Raw genomic sequence first — 14,466 nt, forward strand, 5'->3', positions numbered from 1 at the left:
CGTTATAATTCCGACAGTAGAGACACCGTGCGAGTAAAAAAAGAAACTTCCCAGACACATTGGTGGCAGGCTGGTAGCTGTCAAGTCTGTAAATATGATTTTACAATGATCAAAATTATAAAACATGGTTTTTTACCAATTAACAATGATCTTATAGTTATCTTCTTTTACTGATACAGCTTGCATTCGACATTGGTGTCTTTCAAATCTTTGAATTTTTTGATCCAAGTTTTTTATATTTTTTTCACCAGGAAAAATTGTAGGTACATACGAGGGGTGTATAGGATTTTCGGATTTTCTGTTGCCAGTAAAATGGGCGCTGCAGATGGTGATATTTTTAGATGGGAACCAGTTATTTGGTTGTCTACTAAAAGAAACAACGGTTATAGGTTAGACTCAACGATCGACGAAAATTTAACTGTCTTCCATAACAGTTACCCACAACATTGGTGATTTTTATATAAATAAAATCAAATAGTACTTTTTAAATACTTGAAGGTATACTTACGTGTGTTTTATAACTGCATTTATCCATTTCACTCTTTTATACCTAAGCCATGGCATGTGAGTACTATTAGTAGGGAAATAGTAAAATTTTACACCCTTAAAATTGTTTTTGGATGTATAACGGCATCCAGAAATACAACAATACATTTCGATAGCTCAAATTATCAAAAATTAACACGATAATTCAGAAATATTTTCCGTTGTTTGACAGTAGAATTTTTGAAATTGAGGGTAAAGGTTTTGAATATGAGTCACGAGATGGCAGAGTCATCGCTACACACGGTGCCTATATTATGAGTTTAAAATGGTTATTTACTAACGAAACTTAATATAATACTTAATTTATTCAAAAATCAATAAATAAAAATGCATTTTTTCAAACGTTTGTCACGTGACACAAACGAAACGCTCCTGATTGGCCGGGCTTATGATGAAGTCACTTTGTTGTAAACCTTGCTTTTCTACTATATGTACCACAGATTAAAATACAGCAAAGTGACGTCACCGACCCCATTGCAGCGCCAAAACGCGAAAACGCTACTTGGACAATAGTAGCGTTTTCGCGCGTTATTTAAATATGGAATTTTTAATATGATATTTTTCGGCAAATATGTACTAGAAATAAAAAAAAGTCTACTTTTACTGGGTTCCTTAACCTCTACTAAATAATATAAAATGGATTTTATAAACCAGTCAAATAGCCTATTTGTTATAAGTGTTTTTTGTGTCCTATTTGGATTGGCTTTATTTATGTTAAGGTATTTTCGAAGTCAGACCTATTTTTGGTTTAATCTATTTAATTTTCACTTCTGTTTGCTAAATATGTATATATATATATATATGAAGTAGTAAAATACGAACGGTATTAATTCAATGGTATTCCGTATAAATCACGTTAGTTTTATATTTTATGAACTTCGAATTTTAATAGTGTAGAACTGAAGACTATTGGAAATTACCATTGTGAGCTTTCACACACAGTATTTAGCAGTAAATGCTATTTAATTACCTGTTGGTTGTACGTTAGATGTTGTACTTACTGATACTGCTACTGTAAGAGTACTGCCGCACGAGGGCAGGCTTTTAAGATACTTCGCACACGTTATTCAAACAAAATGACTCGAAGCCAGAACGAGATACGACTGTTGGCGGGATTTACTAGGACTACGTCATGAATGCCACGTTGCTTACTGGTTAGGGTATGCCTTTATTATGTAAAATAGACTTTTTACCCACCATCCTCACCTCGGCCCACCTCTGCGGGCCTCCAATTCCTATGGGGTCCTCAGTACAGAGACCCCTAGCCCGTTCTGAAGAGTATCTTAGTTGTTGGTTGTACTACATGTACTACATGTACATTTACTTGTTGGCTATGCAGGTACCGTGTTGGGTGTTGTGGAATATGTTGAAAAATAGTGTTATATAGAGGGTACTAGGGGAAATTCTTTTAATTTTAAAGCTTCAAATAGAATCATTTTAAGTAAAACATCGAATCATCCATCATGTGAATGATCATAAAGTGAAAAAATTGATAAGTTCCAACACTCACTTTAGTTAATATTTACTTATTCATTTTATTCAAGAATAATAAAAATTCCACACAAAACATTTTTAAGTTAACATAATAATCTTAATTATGTTATAAATATTAATAAAATGATATTTATTATAAGACAAAGTAAATTTTCAGTTAATAATAATATAAATAATAAGTAGGTACTTGTAGGTAGATACAGTAAGAAGTATTAATCTAAGATTTTTTTTTACAAATTATTTTGATTATAATTAAATGTTTCTAAACAATATATTTTTGAAGCGTGACTTATATTATTGTATTATATTTAATGTGAATAGAATATAGCACATATTTTGTAAAATTACCTCTGGATGGGTACAAAATTTTATTAAAAATTAAACATTGAACTAAGTTTAGACTTTTGACAATGAACATTTTCGCATGGAAATTAATAGTGTTACAAGACAAAACGTCTATCTTCCTTCTTCGGATCTTATAAAATAATATTCTTTTATCGATCCTTTTTTATTTTTAACTATTAAATAATTAACTTATAAGATATATATTTTTTAAATTTCTGTTGTTACAGGTAAAAAAATATTTCACCAATACAGAAGTAGGTAGTACTTCCTGTAAAAAAATAATTCATGTTATGTAATTAAATAGATGGGGTTTTTTGACAGATTTTATTAAATATGCGTTTTTGATTATCTTTAAGTTATTTCAAATATTATAAAAATGGTACAAGCTTTATTTAGTAGTTTAATTTTAAAATCCCATTTAGTTTTTATATTTTTTTTATTAGTTATATAAGAGTTGTAGCAAATTTTTTCAGACAGTGATATTAATATTAAATATTAAATTATGTTCTTCGATTATTTCTTATATTCTGATAATACCTACATACTTACCTCGGATACAAATAGCGATATCGTAAAAAAATTAAATCAAATCTCAGACTTATTATAAATATCTAATACCTTTAAAGGTTGATTATTTTTAAAAAAAAATAAAAAAAATCCATCAAATTCATAGACAGTAAAAAAATAAATAGTATTTCATTATTTTTTTTTGATAAGGGACCGTGGATAATTAGGCAAATATATATAAATTTTGTTAACAAATTTATTTAACGACAATATACACAAGAAAAACGAACTTTACAAAATGCATAACACCAGCCCATAAACTACGTATACAAAATTAACAGTGCAATTAATAGCAAAAATCAATACGACTAGATAAAAAATTGTCCGAGGACATAAATAATTGAGGCCAAAAACAAAAATATATTATAATACTTGTTAAAATGAAAGAACAATCTTTCATTGTTAGTAATTTTATTATTTTTACGAGTGTCTTTAAGGATAAGTATTTATTTATTACAATTATACATTTATTACAGTGAACATTGCAGCAGATTTACCGATTTTATTTTTTACATTAATCTGAATTTATTCATTTTTGTTATTTAAAATCTTAAAGTGATTATATGGAATGACAAAAATATTTGTTCAGCTTAAACAATTCTGGTTTGCAGTTTGGTAAAATGATGTATTAATTTAAGTCAAGAGCGATAACGTTTAAATAGGTGTACCTTCATTTCACATGAAAATCTGCCACAGCTTAAGTGATTTCTATCACTTTAATTTAAAGAATTTACGTACTAATATTACACACCACGGAACCTTTAAAATAGCAATTGCTTGAGAGCAATAATATAAATAATGTTTTGGATTTATACATATATGGTATATGGAAAGTCTGGTTTGTAAAAAATGCTGGATATAAAATTGGAAATAACTTATACACGTTACAATAACGTTTCAGCGGAGGCTTAATAAATTAATATTATACAAAACGTTATTTAATATTTATGAAATTAAAATGTACGATAAATCACATGATTATTGCTTTCCATCCGGTGGATTGAAAAATTCCCAGTGATGGTGATGAATAGTTCGACTATCGCTTAGACCGAACATAATTAACCCAGCAATTAGAACGAGAAATATCACCATTGCCATTTGGACATCCCTTTTGTCTTCCGTTCTATTAATATACGTCATAAACGTATTAAAAATGTTTCTGAATGTTCTACTAATCGAAGTTTGGCATACTCTTAGGAATTGAGCACCCGCTTCTGTTATCGTAGGTTCATGAATTCTAGTAGGCGGTGGAAGCCTTCTTGGTGATGGCCTTGGTTTTCCTTCTTCTGAACTCGATTCACTGTGTTGCACCGCCGGTTTTCTTTTTGATCGCCTAACTGGTGGTGGTGGGGTTTGATGTTGATCATGAAGTTCACTTAAATGCCGTTCTCTGTGAGAGTATGAGCGAGGGTGTAACGATGACGTAGGTATAGCTATATCCTGAAGATAAGAATACAGTAATGGTGTTAGGTCTGGTGGTGGAGGCCTTTGTGGTGGCGCAGCAGTTTCTTCAGCAGTTTCAGGGCGAGGTAAAGTTGATTGGTGTTCTGTTGTTTGTTTGTGTTCCTCGGGTATTGACGTAGTTTCTTCTGATTTTACAGGTAAAGCATTGTCTGTTTGTGTTTCTTCCTCTCTACTTACTGGTCTTATAGGTTCAGTTGTATCCTGGGTTTGAGACATAACTGGAGGTATAACATTGGTTGATATTTCAGCGAATTTTTTCACAATTTCGTCTATTACGGTTTGAGAAAATTCAATTCCACTGACTGAAATATGACCTGACTTTGAATCCATTTCATTAACATTTAAAGTCATGCCTTCAATGTCAGATACAAGAATTTTCGTCGCTTGTAATTCGGAAACGTTAAGTCGGCCCACATCTAAATCCCTTACTTGAAGTCGTTGTGTAACTAAATTGTCTAACTGGACATCCCTGCTTGTATCAGATACTCTTTCAAGAGCGTGATCACTTTCTGGTGCAGCAACTTTTTTTGAACTTCTGGTTTGTATATTCCTTCCTCTGGGTAGTGGTGGGACATCTGGGATAAGAGATTCTTCAATATCAATGGGTTGCACAGTTAATGACGCCTCTGTTAAAATTTCGTCTCTTTCATTAATTCTTGTTGGACTAGAAACCCTTTTTTCTACAAGTATTACAGTCGGTGAAGTTCTTCCAAGATTTGTTTTAGGTAATTCTGAGTGAATTTTAGGATCCGAAAGCTTAAATGATTTTTCTGATCGTGAAACTGGTCGCGAAGTGCGATGTGATTCTGACATTTTGTCATGGACCTTACCTAAAATAGATTCCTCGTCAACTATATCTCTTAACGAACTAGACATAGATATGTCAAGATTTTCATCCATTCCTAATTCATAGTCAATATCGTCAGGTAGCGGATCTGTTTGAGTTGATACCTCTATTTCAACTATGTCCTGTGCTTCTGACTTTTGTTGTAAATTTTCAGGCGTAGAAGCTGATCTTATATCAGATTTTTGTAATTGCACTTCCATATCATCTGACATTTTTTTTCGTTTTGGGCCTCTTGGTGGCCGAGGCGGGGGAGGCAAAGGTCTATCTTTCATTTTGCTTACAACTGCGCCAGATTGTAAATCTTTATGTAACTCTTCAAACCGCGGTTCATCTATTTCATCGTATTGCGTCAAGTCTCCGTTCATTGAATCTTTTGTATAACTGTTTAAGGTCATGAGGCTTGTCGACGACTTCTTTCTCGGAGGACGGCTTGGCATTTCAGTTTTCTTGGCAGACACAGTATAGTACTTTCGTTCAGCACTATGGCTTTTACGTTGTCTATTTGGTGGTGTTTTGCTTTTAGACCGTCTCACCATTTTACTAGGTGTATAGTTACCTTTGTCGACTGTGGCATATCCAGGACTTTCTTGGCGTATATTGCTTCCAGCCTCAACTTCGTCAGCTGATACTATATGAGTATCTAAAATTAAAGATTCTGCACCATGCGATGTTCGGTCGTCATCACACAATGATGTTGCCCTTGAACTCCTTGAACGATTGCGCCCTGGGGGTAGTGGACTTTGCTCATTAGTTTCCGTCTTTGGAATAACATATTCGTGTTCAGTTCTATACACGATAATCTGTAAATAAAATAATGAATAGTTAAAATGCAAGTATTCTATATTTCAATATGAACGCTGAGATGACGCGTGACTCATATTGGATAATTATTTGTTGGTTTTAAAACAATTAAACAGAATTTGTAACCCTTTACCTAATATTAAAAGTAAAATATTTGTTTTCAATAGTCCGTGCAGTATTGTGCTTTATATTGTAAAATAGGAAGAAAAAGCTAAATTCCGAATAGAATATATATCAAACAATTCAATGAAAGTAATAGTTATAATCTAATTACCGCGAAAGAATTTTTATTTGTTTGTGTGTTGATACAGACATAATTTCGATATTCATATCAATTCATCTAGCAACTGAAAGTAATATATTATAAATAATTAAACGTTATTGTCCGTCTTACTGAATACATATTTCGTTTTGGTTTTAACTAGGTCAACAATCAGATGACGGCGGCGGGCGTCCGAAAATACAATTCACGTTTCGTCCAGAAGTTTATATGTATCTACTGGACATCTGCCAGTACTAGTCGTCTGCACTGAATTTATTTTCTGTACTGAACCCATTGCATTATAGTATCTGTTAAATTCATAAAGTTTTGAAAAATTATTTTAAATTTATTGAATTATAATGACAGATGCTTCTTTGAGTATTATTATATATATGTATATACATATATATATATATACAAACTACAAATATAATGATGATTATGTTAGATTCATTTTATTTGCAAAATGACCTTGACGATTTATTTTTAAATAATGAATAGATTGTGTATGTTGTTTACATTCATAGGTCTTTTGTTTTAAACGTGGTATTATAAATTTTAAAATAATGATGAAATTGGACTTCAACTATGTAATCATATATTTTGGTTTGATACTTACATCTTCAGCCGGTTCCTTAGGCAGGCGCCATATTTCGGGTGGAGTAAAATCATTTAAAGATGAATGTTTTAGATCTTTTTTTATAGACTTCCTTTTCCTTTTAGGTGGCATAGGAAGAGTTTTCGATTGTATTGGTATACTTTCAGGATATTCTATTACATCGTCGTTTGCATATTCGTGTATAGAATGGAGATCAGTTTGTGGTCTAAGCTCCAAATCATTAATTGAATTATTGAGATCAGTATTACTACTACTGATAACTCCATTTATTGGTCTGCCATTCATCTGGTCTTCGGATATTCCTAAATCTATTTCACTAAATTGCATGCTTGCTGTGACACTATCATCGATATAGTGAATTGATTCAGTCTCTCTTTTCTTTCGTTTGGCTCTTGAGGGTCTTACAGGTGGGAATGTGTAATATCCATCATCTCTGTCATTTAAGTCCTCCGTTGAATAAGTTATAGGTTCTTTATATCCATTCATTAGTTCTGGGTCTTCTTCCGGTTCGTTTACGTAAATATTTTGAGTATCAATTCCCTTGTTACTCCCCATTACAGCGAGAACATTTTTAGGAATATTAAATGCTTGTCGTATTTCGTCGCTCAAGTATTCCCGAACTTGAATATTTTCTCGAGAAATTCCTCTCGGTCGAACAAAAAATTCGTCGTTATTTAATTCGTTTATATGTGTATATTCCAAGTTAGACGGTGAGATGTCGGTTGTTGAGTTTGCGTTACGATTTTCATTAAGATTTTGCTGATTTTCTTCTTCATCCATATACACTTGGTCTAACTTATCAAAATCATAAGTCCTACTAAACTGTTTTCTTTCTTCAACATCGTTATCATAATTGGTTTCATTATCGACAGTACCATATTCTCTTGGTTGTTCTGAACTATCTGGCATATAAGAAGCAGGTTCATCTTGATTGGCTTTTTTAACTCGAGTAAATGTAAATGTCGGAGGTGGTGTGTCTTCTCTATTTAATGTAGGCGAAGAAGATGTTTTCTGTATTTGTGACTTTTTCTTTCTATTAAATAGCCTTGGATACGTTTTAGCCTCAAAATCAACTGTTGCTACATTCTGTAAGTCAGATGTTGATTCAGACATGTTACTTTCAACTTTGGGTCCCTTTTTTCTACCAAGACTCGGAAAATTTATTTTCGGTCTTTCAGGCATTTTAAATTTTGGCATTTCAGGGACATTAAACTTTGGGCGGTCAGGAAAACTAAACTTTTTTCGGTCACCAAAAGACAATTTTTCAGATATATTGATTTTTTTAAATTTAGGCCGTTCCGGTAAACTAAATTTTCTTTTTTCTGTCGATGTTAATTTAGGTCGTTCGGGCATTTTGAACTTCGGACGCTCCGGCAAATTAATTTTAGGCCGATCTGGTAAGCTAAACTGCTTATTTCTTAAATTATGTAGTTTAGTTTTTAATTTACCAGCCTGCGTTTTAAGTTTGCCTGTCCCTTCTTTGATACGTTGTTGAATTTTGTGGTCACCACCATCGCCATTTTTATTACGACTACTTCGCTTTAATGGCAAATTTTCTAAAGCCGATGAATCTACTTGACTTGTACTTACTTCGCATTCGGTACGTGATACAGTCGAAGGCGTATTTACGAAAAAACGTTCTTCAATATCTTTTTGTAATGTTTCAGCATTTGTAAATTCTTCTGTCTTTTCAGTGTTTATATTCTCTTTATCGTCAATTTGTTCATCTTCATCGGAAGTATGTTGCAAATATTTCCGTTCTAAAGATGTCGTGCTTGATAGCTCATCGTCCGTTTTAACCATTGTTGGTTTTTCATCAATACTCGGCGCCGTATAAATTATATTCGGGGGTGGCTTATCTATTATTTCGTATTCGTGATCACTGAAAAAGAAGTTATTGTATATAATATGTTATTAAAATATAAAATGTTTTCAAAATAAAAATATAGTTCGCATAAATAAACACAAAAAAATAAATATATTTCGCTAAGCGCTGAAAAGATATAAAAATATATAAAAAATAAATCGCAAAAATTGAGATGCTTTGCAAAAGTTTATATTTAAATACACTCACACACGTTTCAAAACTTACATTTAGGCCAACTGTTGGCGCTCGTTTTAGCCTCAGCAGTCGCCGGGCAAAATGCGATAAAGTGCTTTCAGAATTATTTTGCAGTTGTAATTTTGATCATAAAATCATATTTATGTAATTATGAATAAGAGCCTTACCTCACATTTGAAATAATATTACTAGCTCGCGATGTTGGCCTAGTACCGACTGGGTTGGTTCTCTCCGGTAACAATGAATCACACTGAAAAAACTGACATGCACATCGTACTTCCGGCGTGTATAATTGAACACTGCCTTCTCTTGTTGGCCTTACAGGTTTTTCTATAGGAGTCCCACCTTCGGATGTCCATCGACGCAATTTACTCATAACTATCACCCAACCGTAATAAGGTTACACCCGAGGCATAGTTGCTTTTTAAATATATTTCCGGAATTTCGTACACTGACAATGAGTCAGTAAAAGAGCATGTTTCGAAAGACGGTCAGTAAATGAACTAACTAATGTGAAAGCAACCGCGAGCGCTGATCACTGATGACAATTTTAAAGCGCTTACCCGATGTGCAGAAAGACGTGCCGGAGAGTGCTATATTTAACAGACATACATATATAAGCTAGCACGTTCGCTTTGCAATTGAAAGGCGAATGTTATGTCACTGTTACGTATAACGAAGCGCAAGTTTAAAAATAATAGTTTTGAGAAACTTACCTGTTAGGTGTAGACCAATCTTTACTAATGGATTCGTCATCTTTTTGGTTGTTATTCCGAGGACTTGGGCTAGGAGACGATTCAATGGGTATTGCTGTTGACTGTTCTATAGTGTTATCATCATCATATATTTCTGTAATGGTTATATTGGGGGAGTCGTTGGTTTTTCTGGTATCATCTTTTTGATTTTGGTACACTTCTTCTACATTTGGTTCTTCGGAATCCATTTCTTCATCTAAAAGTATGGCTTCTTTATTTACATCGTCAATTTTATGAAGTTTCTCCATAATATATTCATCGGCTTTTAAAGATGTATTATCTTCAGTAACTAAGCTGGGGTCTTGAGATGCAATAGATTTTTTCTCAAAAATACTATCATTTTCATTTATGTTATTATTTTGTGTTTCTAATTTAGTACTATTATTATCTACTTCAGACGAAAAATGTAAAGACTTTTCTGTATCACCTTCCTTAGATTCTTCAATATCTTCATATATGTGTTCTTTCTTCTTCCTTGGTGGCGGTGTATCAAGACTCATCGTTTTAGTCATTTCATCAGAACTTCCCAATTTTATGGCACTAAATTTTTGTCTTCTAACAGCTCCGGGCGAGTTTTTCAGCTGTCGTATTTCTTGAATTTCATCGTTTTTCTTTCTTTTTGTTCCAGGAGACTTTTCACTTTCAACTTTATCAAGCTTATGTAATGTTTTGTCGGCTAAATGTTTAATTTTGTTTACCAAAGGGTGACAGCATTTTGTTTTTTCTCGTGTTTCTGTAATACCGATATATTGTTGTTCCGGAATCCGTCGTTTCAATATACTCTTTGGTGAAACACTTATTGGTTTTTCTATAGGAGGTGATAAGCGGACGTTAGTCTGAGTATCCGTTTTTTTTTCTTTGGATGTATTAGGTGCTGTATTAGATACTTTATTAATAATGTCATCCTCTGAGTCTAATGAAATTTCTTTGGAAAAATTTGGTACATGAACTCCTTCATCTTTCCCTTCTTCGCTATGCTTTCTGCTGCTACCTGGAGATGAGTCGAGGTTAAGTATTTTTTGAGACCCCTTGTCAATAGGAGAATGAGTCCGCGATTTTGAAAATTCACGTGACATACTTCTTCTTGGTGTCGTTTCCCTTATTATATCTTCTGCCGTTATCTCACCTTCGAGTGGTGCTTTTAAAAGATGGGTCCAAGGGTAACCACCGGCTTCACGAGCTTTTTTCAAATCTTCCCATTGATACGTTTTTATAGGCACAGGGGGTATTTTTTTTTCATTATCTGGTGACAATTCAGATTCCATATGTTTAGTTATAAGTTATTTTAAATGTTAGCGATTAATATAAGCTTATTATGCCAGACTGGATAACTTCCATAGTCCCATCTGTTATTTGTTTATTGTCCTACTTTCACCTAGACCCAGCAAAAAGTCACCGTCAAACTAAGAACACAACATTTCGTTCCAAAGAGAGCATCTGCTACTGAAAACACGTTGTGTTTGCGTGGGTTAGTGTGAAAATAGGTGTGAATAATTTGTATATTATGATCACTGGCTTAGAGATTATTTTGGACTAGTAAATCGGGATTACCTTGAAGCGATCTGACAATATTTAATGTATCCTTGGATCACCATCCCTTGCGGTTTTTGTTTATATTTACTAATATCACTATGCAGTATTTAGTTCTTCTTTAAAAAAGATCAGTGATCGGTACAAAATCTTTGTTCAACTGGTCGTTCCGTCGTGGTCCGAGCAAATGTGCTAAATATAAGATTGAGCATGAATTTATTTTTGGTAACCATTTCGCGTCATCAGTCCAATTTCAAGGTAGTCTTTTTTATCGATAGTTAAATAAAATATAAAAGATAAGAGAAGGACTGAAATTAATAATTTATAAATTAATAACAACAATGTGTACAAAATTACTAAAACAATGTTATTATGTAAGTAGGAGAAGGAGAAACTCACGGTGTTTTGAATGCCGTCCAATTTGCTCGGCTGATTTAACAAACACAAATAAATTACAATGTCATTCATATTTCTAGGTTACATACATTTACATCGAATTTACAAAGAACCGGATTTTTACTGAACTTTTAAGACATTCAGTCGCTTTTGTATTTGGATTGAAATTGTATGTTGTTCTTTAATTTGACAAATTGTAGTCACGATAGTTAAACTAATAAATCATCAATCGGCCATGACGTGTGGTTTTAATTAGGGCGAGTATAGCTAAATTTTAATGAATTATATTTATCGATCGATTTAATCATCGTGTACTTGCGTCGTAAAAGATTTAATCTTGCGTCGGATTAAAATCTATTACATTTTTTATCGTCAACTCGAATTGAATTTCCGAAGTTCAACGAATATGGTCTTCATGGGATGTTTGGATGTTCGACATAGAATACTTTAGTTATTAAAATATTTTATATATGAGATATAAATATAAATATATTTGTTATTATATAGCAAGTATCTAGTATAAACACCTCGAACAAGTGAGTGGACTAAGGCTGCGATGAAGGGTCAGGCCTCAGACCTCGAGTTACCTCAAATCGCAATGTTCCTTTTGGATATTCTTTTATAAAATCTCATTTCTTATTTAAAATTTTTTGATCTTATCAAGGATATGCAAATTAAAGATTAAGTTGTTAATTTGCAAAATGCTTTTTTTAGAAATCGTAAAATTTTAGTTAGAAGTAGTAAAGAAAGCTTAATGTTTCGGGAATATAATATGTTAAATGGAAAAAAACACTTTTTTTCGTGTGTTGACGTAAAACATATATTTAATTGATACATACATTTGAAAGTTTTGTACATATTATTTAGACGTAGTGTTAACAATATTTGACGACAAACAATATTTAAATAATTGAAAAGTTTTCATTAATTTCAAACGTTCAAACGATACAATAGACATCAACAGAGTTTCTTTTTCCTTTAATTTGTTTTTCTTTTTATGAAACATTTTATGTTATTCAAAGACAAATATCGCTAATAAAAGAAATTGTTGGTAATACACACTTACTCTACCTATAAATAAATAACGAATGCACCTTTCTTCTTTGAAAAATTATAAAGTATAAACCAGTACCAATCAAGTTTTTATATATAACAGAGTAAAAATTTTATCTACAAATAGTTAAAAAAGAAAACTTTCATCGAGATACGACGAAGATAAAGTGGCAGTGTATATAATTTTGCTCAATAAACGAATACTTTTTAATTAATCATTTATAATAAGAAATATTTTAATGACTGAAGATCGACTAATTACTTTATACAAACAACTATGTAAATTGACATTTCTTCTAAGAAAAAATGTAGCTATAAATATAATTTCTCACAGTTTTGGAAAGGCTCATGAATTTTCATGAACCGAGAATTATAAATGTTAAACACTTTTATCATCCCTATTATATTATTATTAATAATTCTGAAAAAAAAATTCTACGTACGAAGTAGAATGGCAGTGTTGAATTTTTTTTAAAGTCAACTCGACTAAGCCTCTGATGTCAACCTCACCTGAGATTAATTGTGATTTTTATATTTCTGCTATTCTTTTCCAAACCAGTTCAACGTGAAGACAAGATTTATGCTACTAAACTTTTCGTAGTATTTAGTAAAACATGGTAATAATAGTAATCAATTATATGTCCTTACAATCAAATTTGATTTACTTATTATGGTATTCTTAAATCGTAATAAAAATGAAATAAAAAAAACAACAAATAAATATATTACCATTGACAACCCACATGCGTGCTTTTTTTGAAATAGTATATAATTAACGTTAATAAAATGAAAAATACATAGGTATATATCATACTGTGTTAAAACTTAAAAAGACATACAGATGTTAAAACTAAGAAACATACCACTACTTTACATTATATATTCAAGAAAAATTCATACATCAAAAAATAATAACAGTAATATGTTACAACTCAAAAACAACTATGTATTTACTCGCGATTTACTTCCATATACAGACAGCCTCTAGAGTTATTTAAAAACAAGTAGGGAACTGAAAATCTTGTTCTACGTCTTCACACAACATCTATTCACTACTTGGTTAAATTTTTGAATTACACAACGATTATTAATTATTAGAAACACTAACAACATATTTTAATATAATTATTGTAAATTAATAAATGACCAGTTGCGACAATGAGCAAACGTCGACTGGTCTAAATAGCTTCCAAAGAGCTTGTAAAGCTACTTAAGAAAAAATCTATTTTTTTTCATTTTTATTTCTGTATTTTTATAAATCCACAAAAGCGTGTTTATAAGTTTTTACAAGAATTAAATTTGAATGATATCTAATATATTTCTTTTAATAATTAGCATATTAAGAAATGACGATAAATTAGACATAGTCTGTATATTTTATACACATATATAATATTATTTTTGACAAGAAATATCTTCATAGTAATTATTTACTTAATTAGTTGTTTATATATTACATCGTATATTTTTATTTTAAGAAGAGGAATGACAAATTATATTAATTAAGATCATATGCTTATCGTATTGGGCTCGAATTAGAGACTTAAAAATTTAATAAAGATTTACATATATACTTACACAGTAGAAATAGTAAATTTACAAGTAACACTTCTTGTAATAACGTAAACAATAATTTTAGGAGTTTAAAAAAATTGCTTATAAATGAAAACATTATAATATATACCATATTTTAATTTGAGATCTAATAATGAATGGAATACATGC

At 31.5% G+C, this 14,466-nt stretch overlaps 1 protein-coding gene across 2 annotated transcripts; it reads right to left on the reverse strand.

The window, feature by feature from the left end:
- Positions 1-3,130: 3,130 nt before the first annotated feature.
- LOC124543011 lies at positions 3,131-11,462 on the reverse strand. 2 transcript variants are annotated; one of them, XM_047121005.1, is made up of 4 exons: positions 11,314-11,462; positions 9,724-11,005; positions 6,946-8,827; positions 3,131-6,063 (listed from the first exon to the last, which is right to left on the reverse strand). In XM_047121005.1, exons 2-4 carry the CDS (start codon positions 10,836-10,838, stop codon positions 3,931-3,933), a joined length of 5,130 nt encoding a protein of 1,709 aa, XP_046976961.1. In that variant the 5' UTR covers positions 10,839-11,005; positions 11,314-11,462; the 3' UTR covers positions 3,131-3,930. The 2 variants fall into 2 exon arrangements, with proteins under 2 accessions (XP_046976961.1, XP_046976960.1); XM_047121004.1 differs by lacking the exon at positions 11,314-11,462 and having other exon boundaries at positions 9,724-11,283.
- Between the last annotated feature and the right edge of the window lie 3,004 nt (positions 11,463-14,466).

The sequence above is a fragment of the Vanessa cardui genome, chromosome Z (assembly GCF_905220365.1).
Source record: "Vanessa cardui chromosome Z, ilVanCard2.1, whole genome shotgun sequence".
In the NCBI taxonomy this organism is placed as follows: domain Eukaryota; kingdom Metazoa; phylum Arthropoda; class Insecta; order Lepidoptera; family Nymphalidae; genus Vanessa; species Vanessa cardui.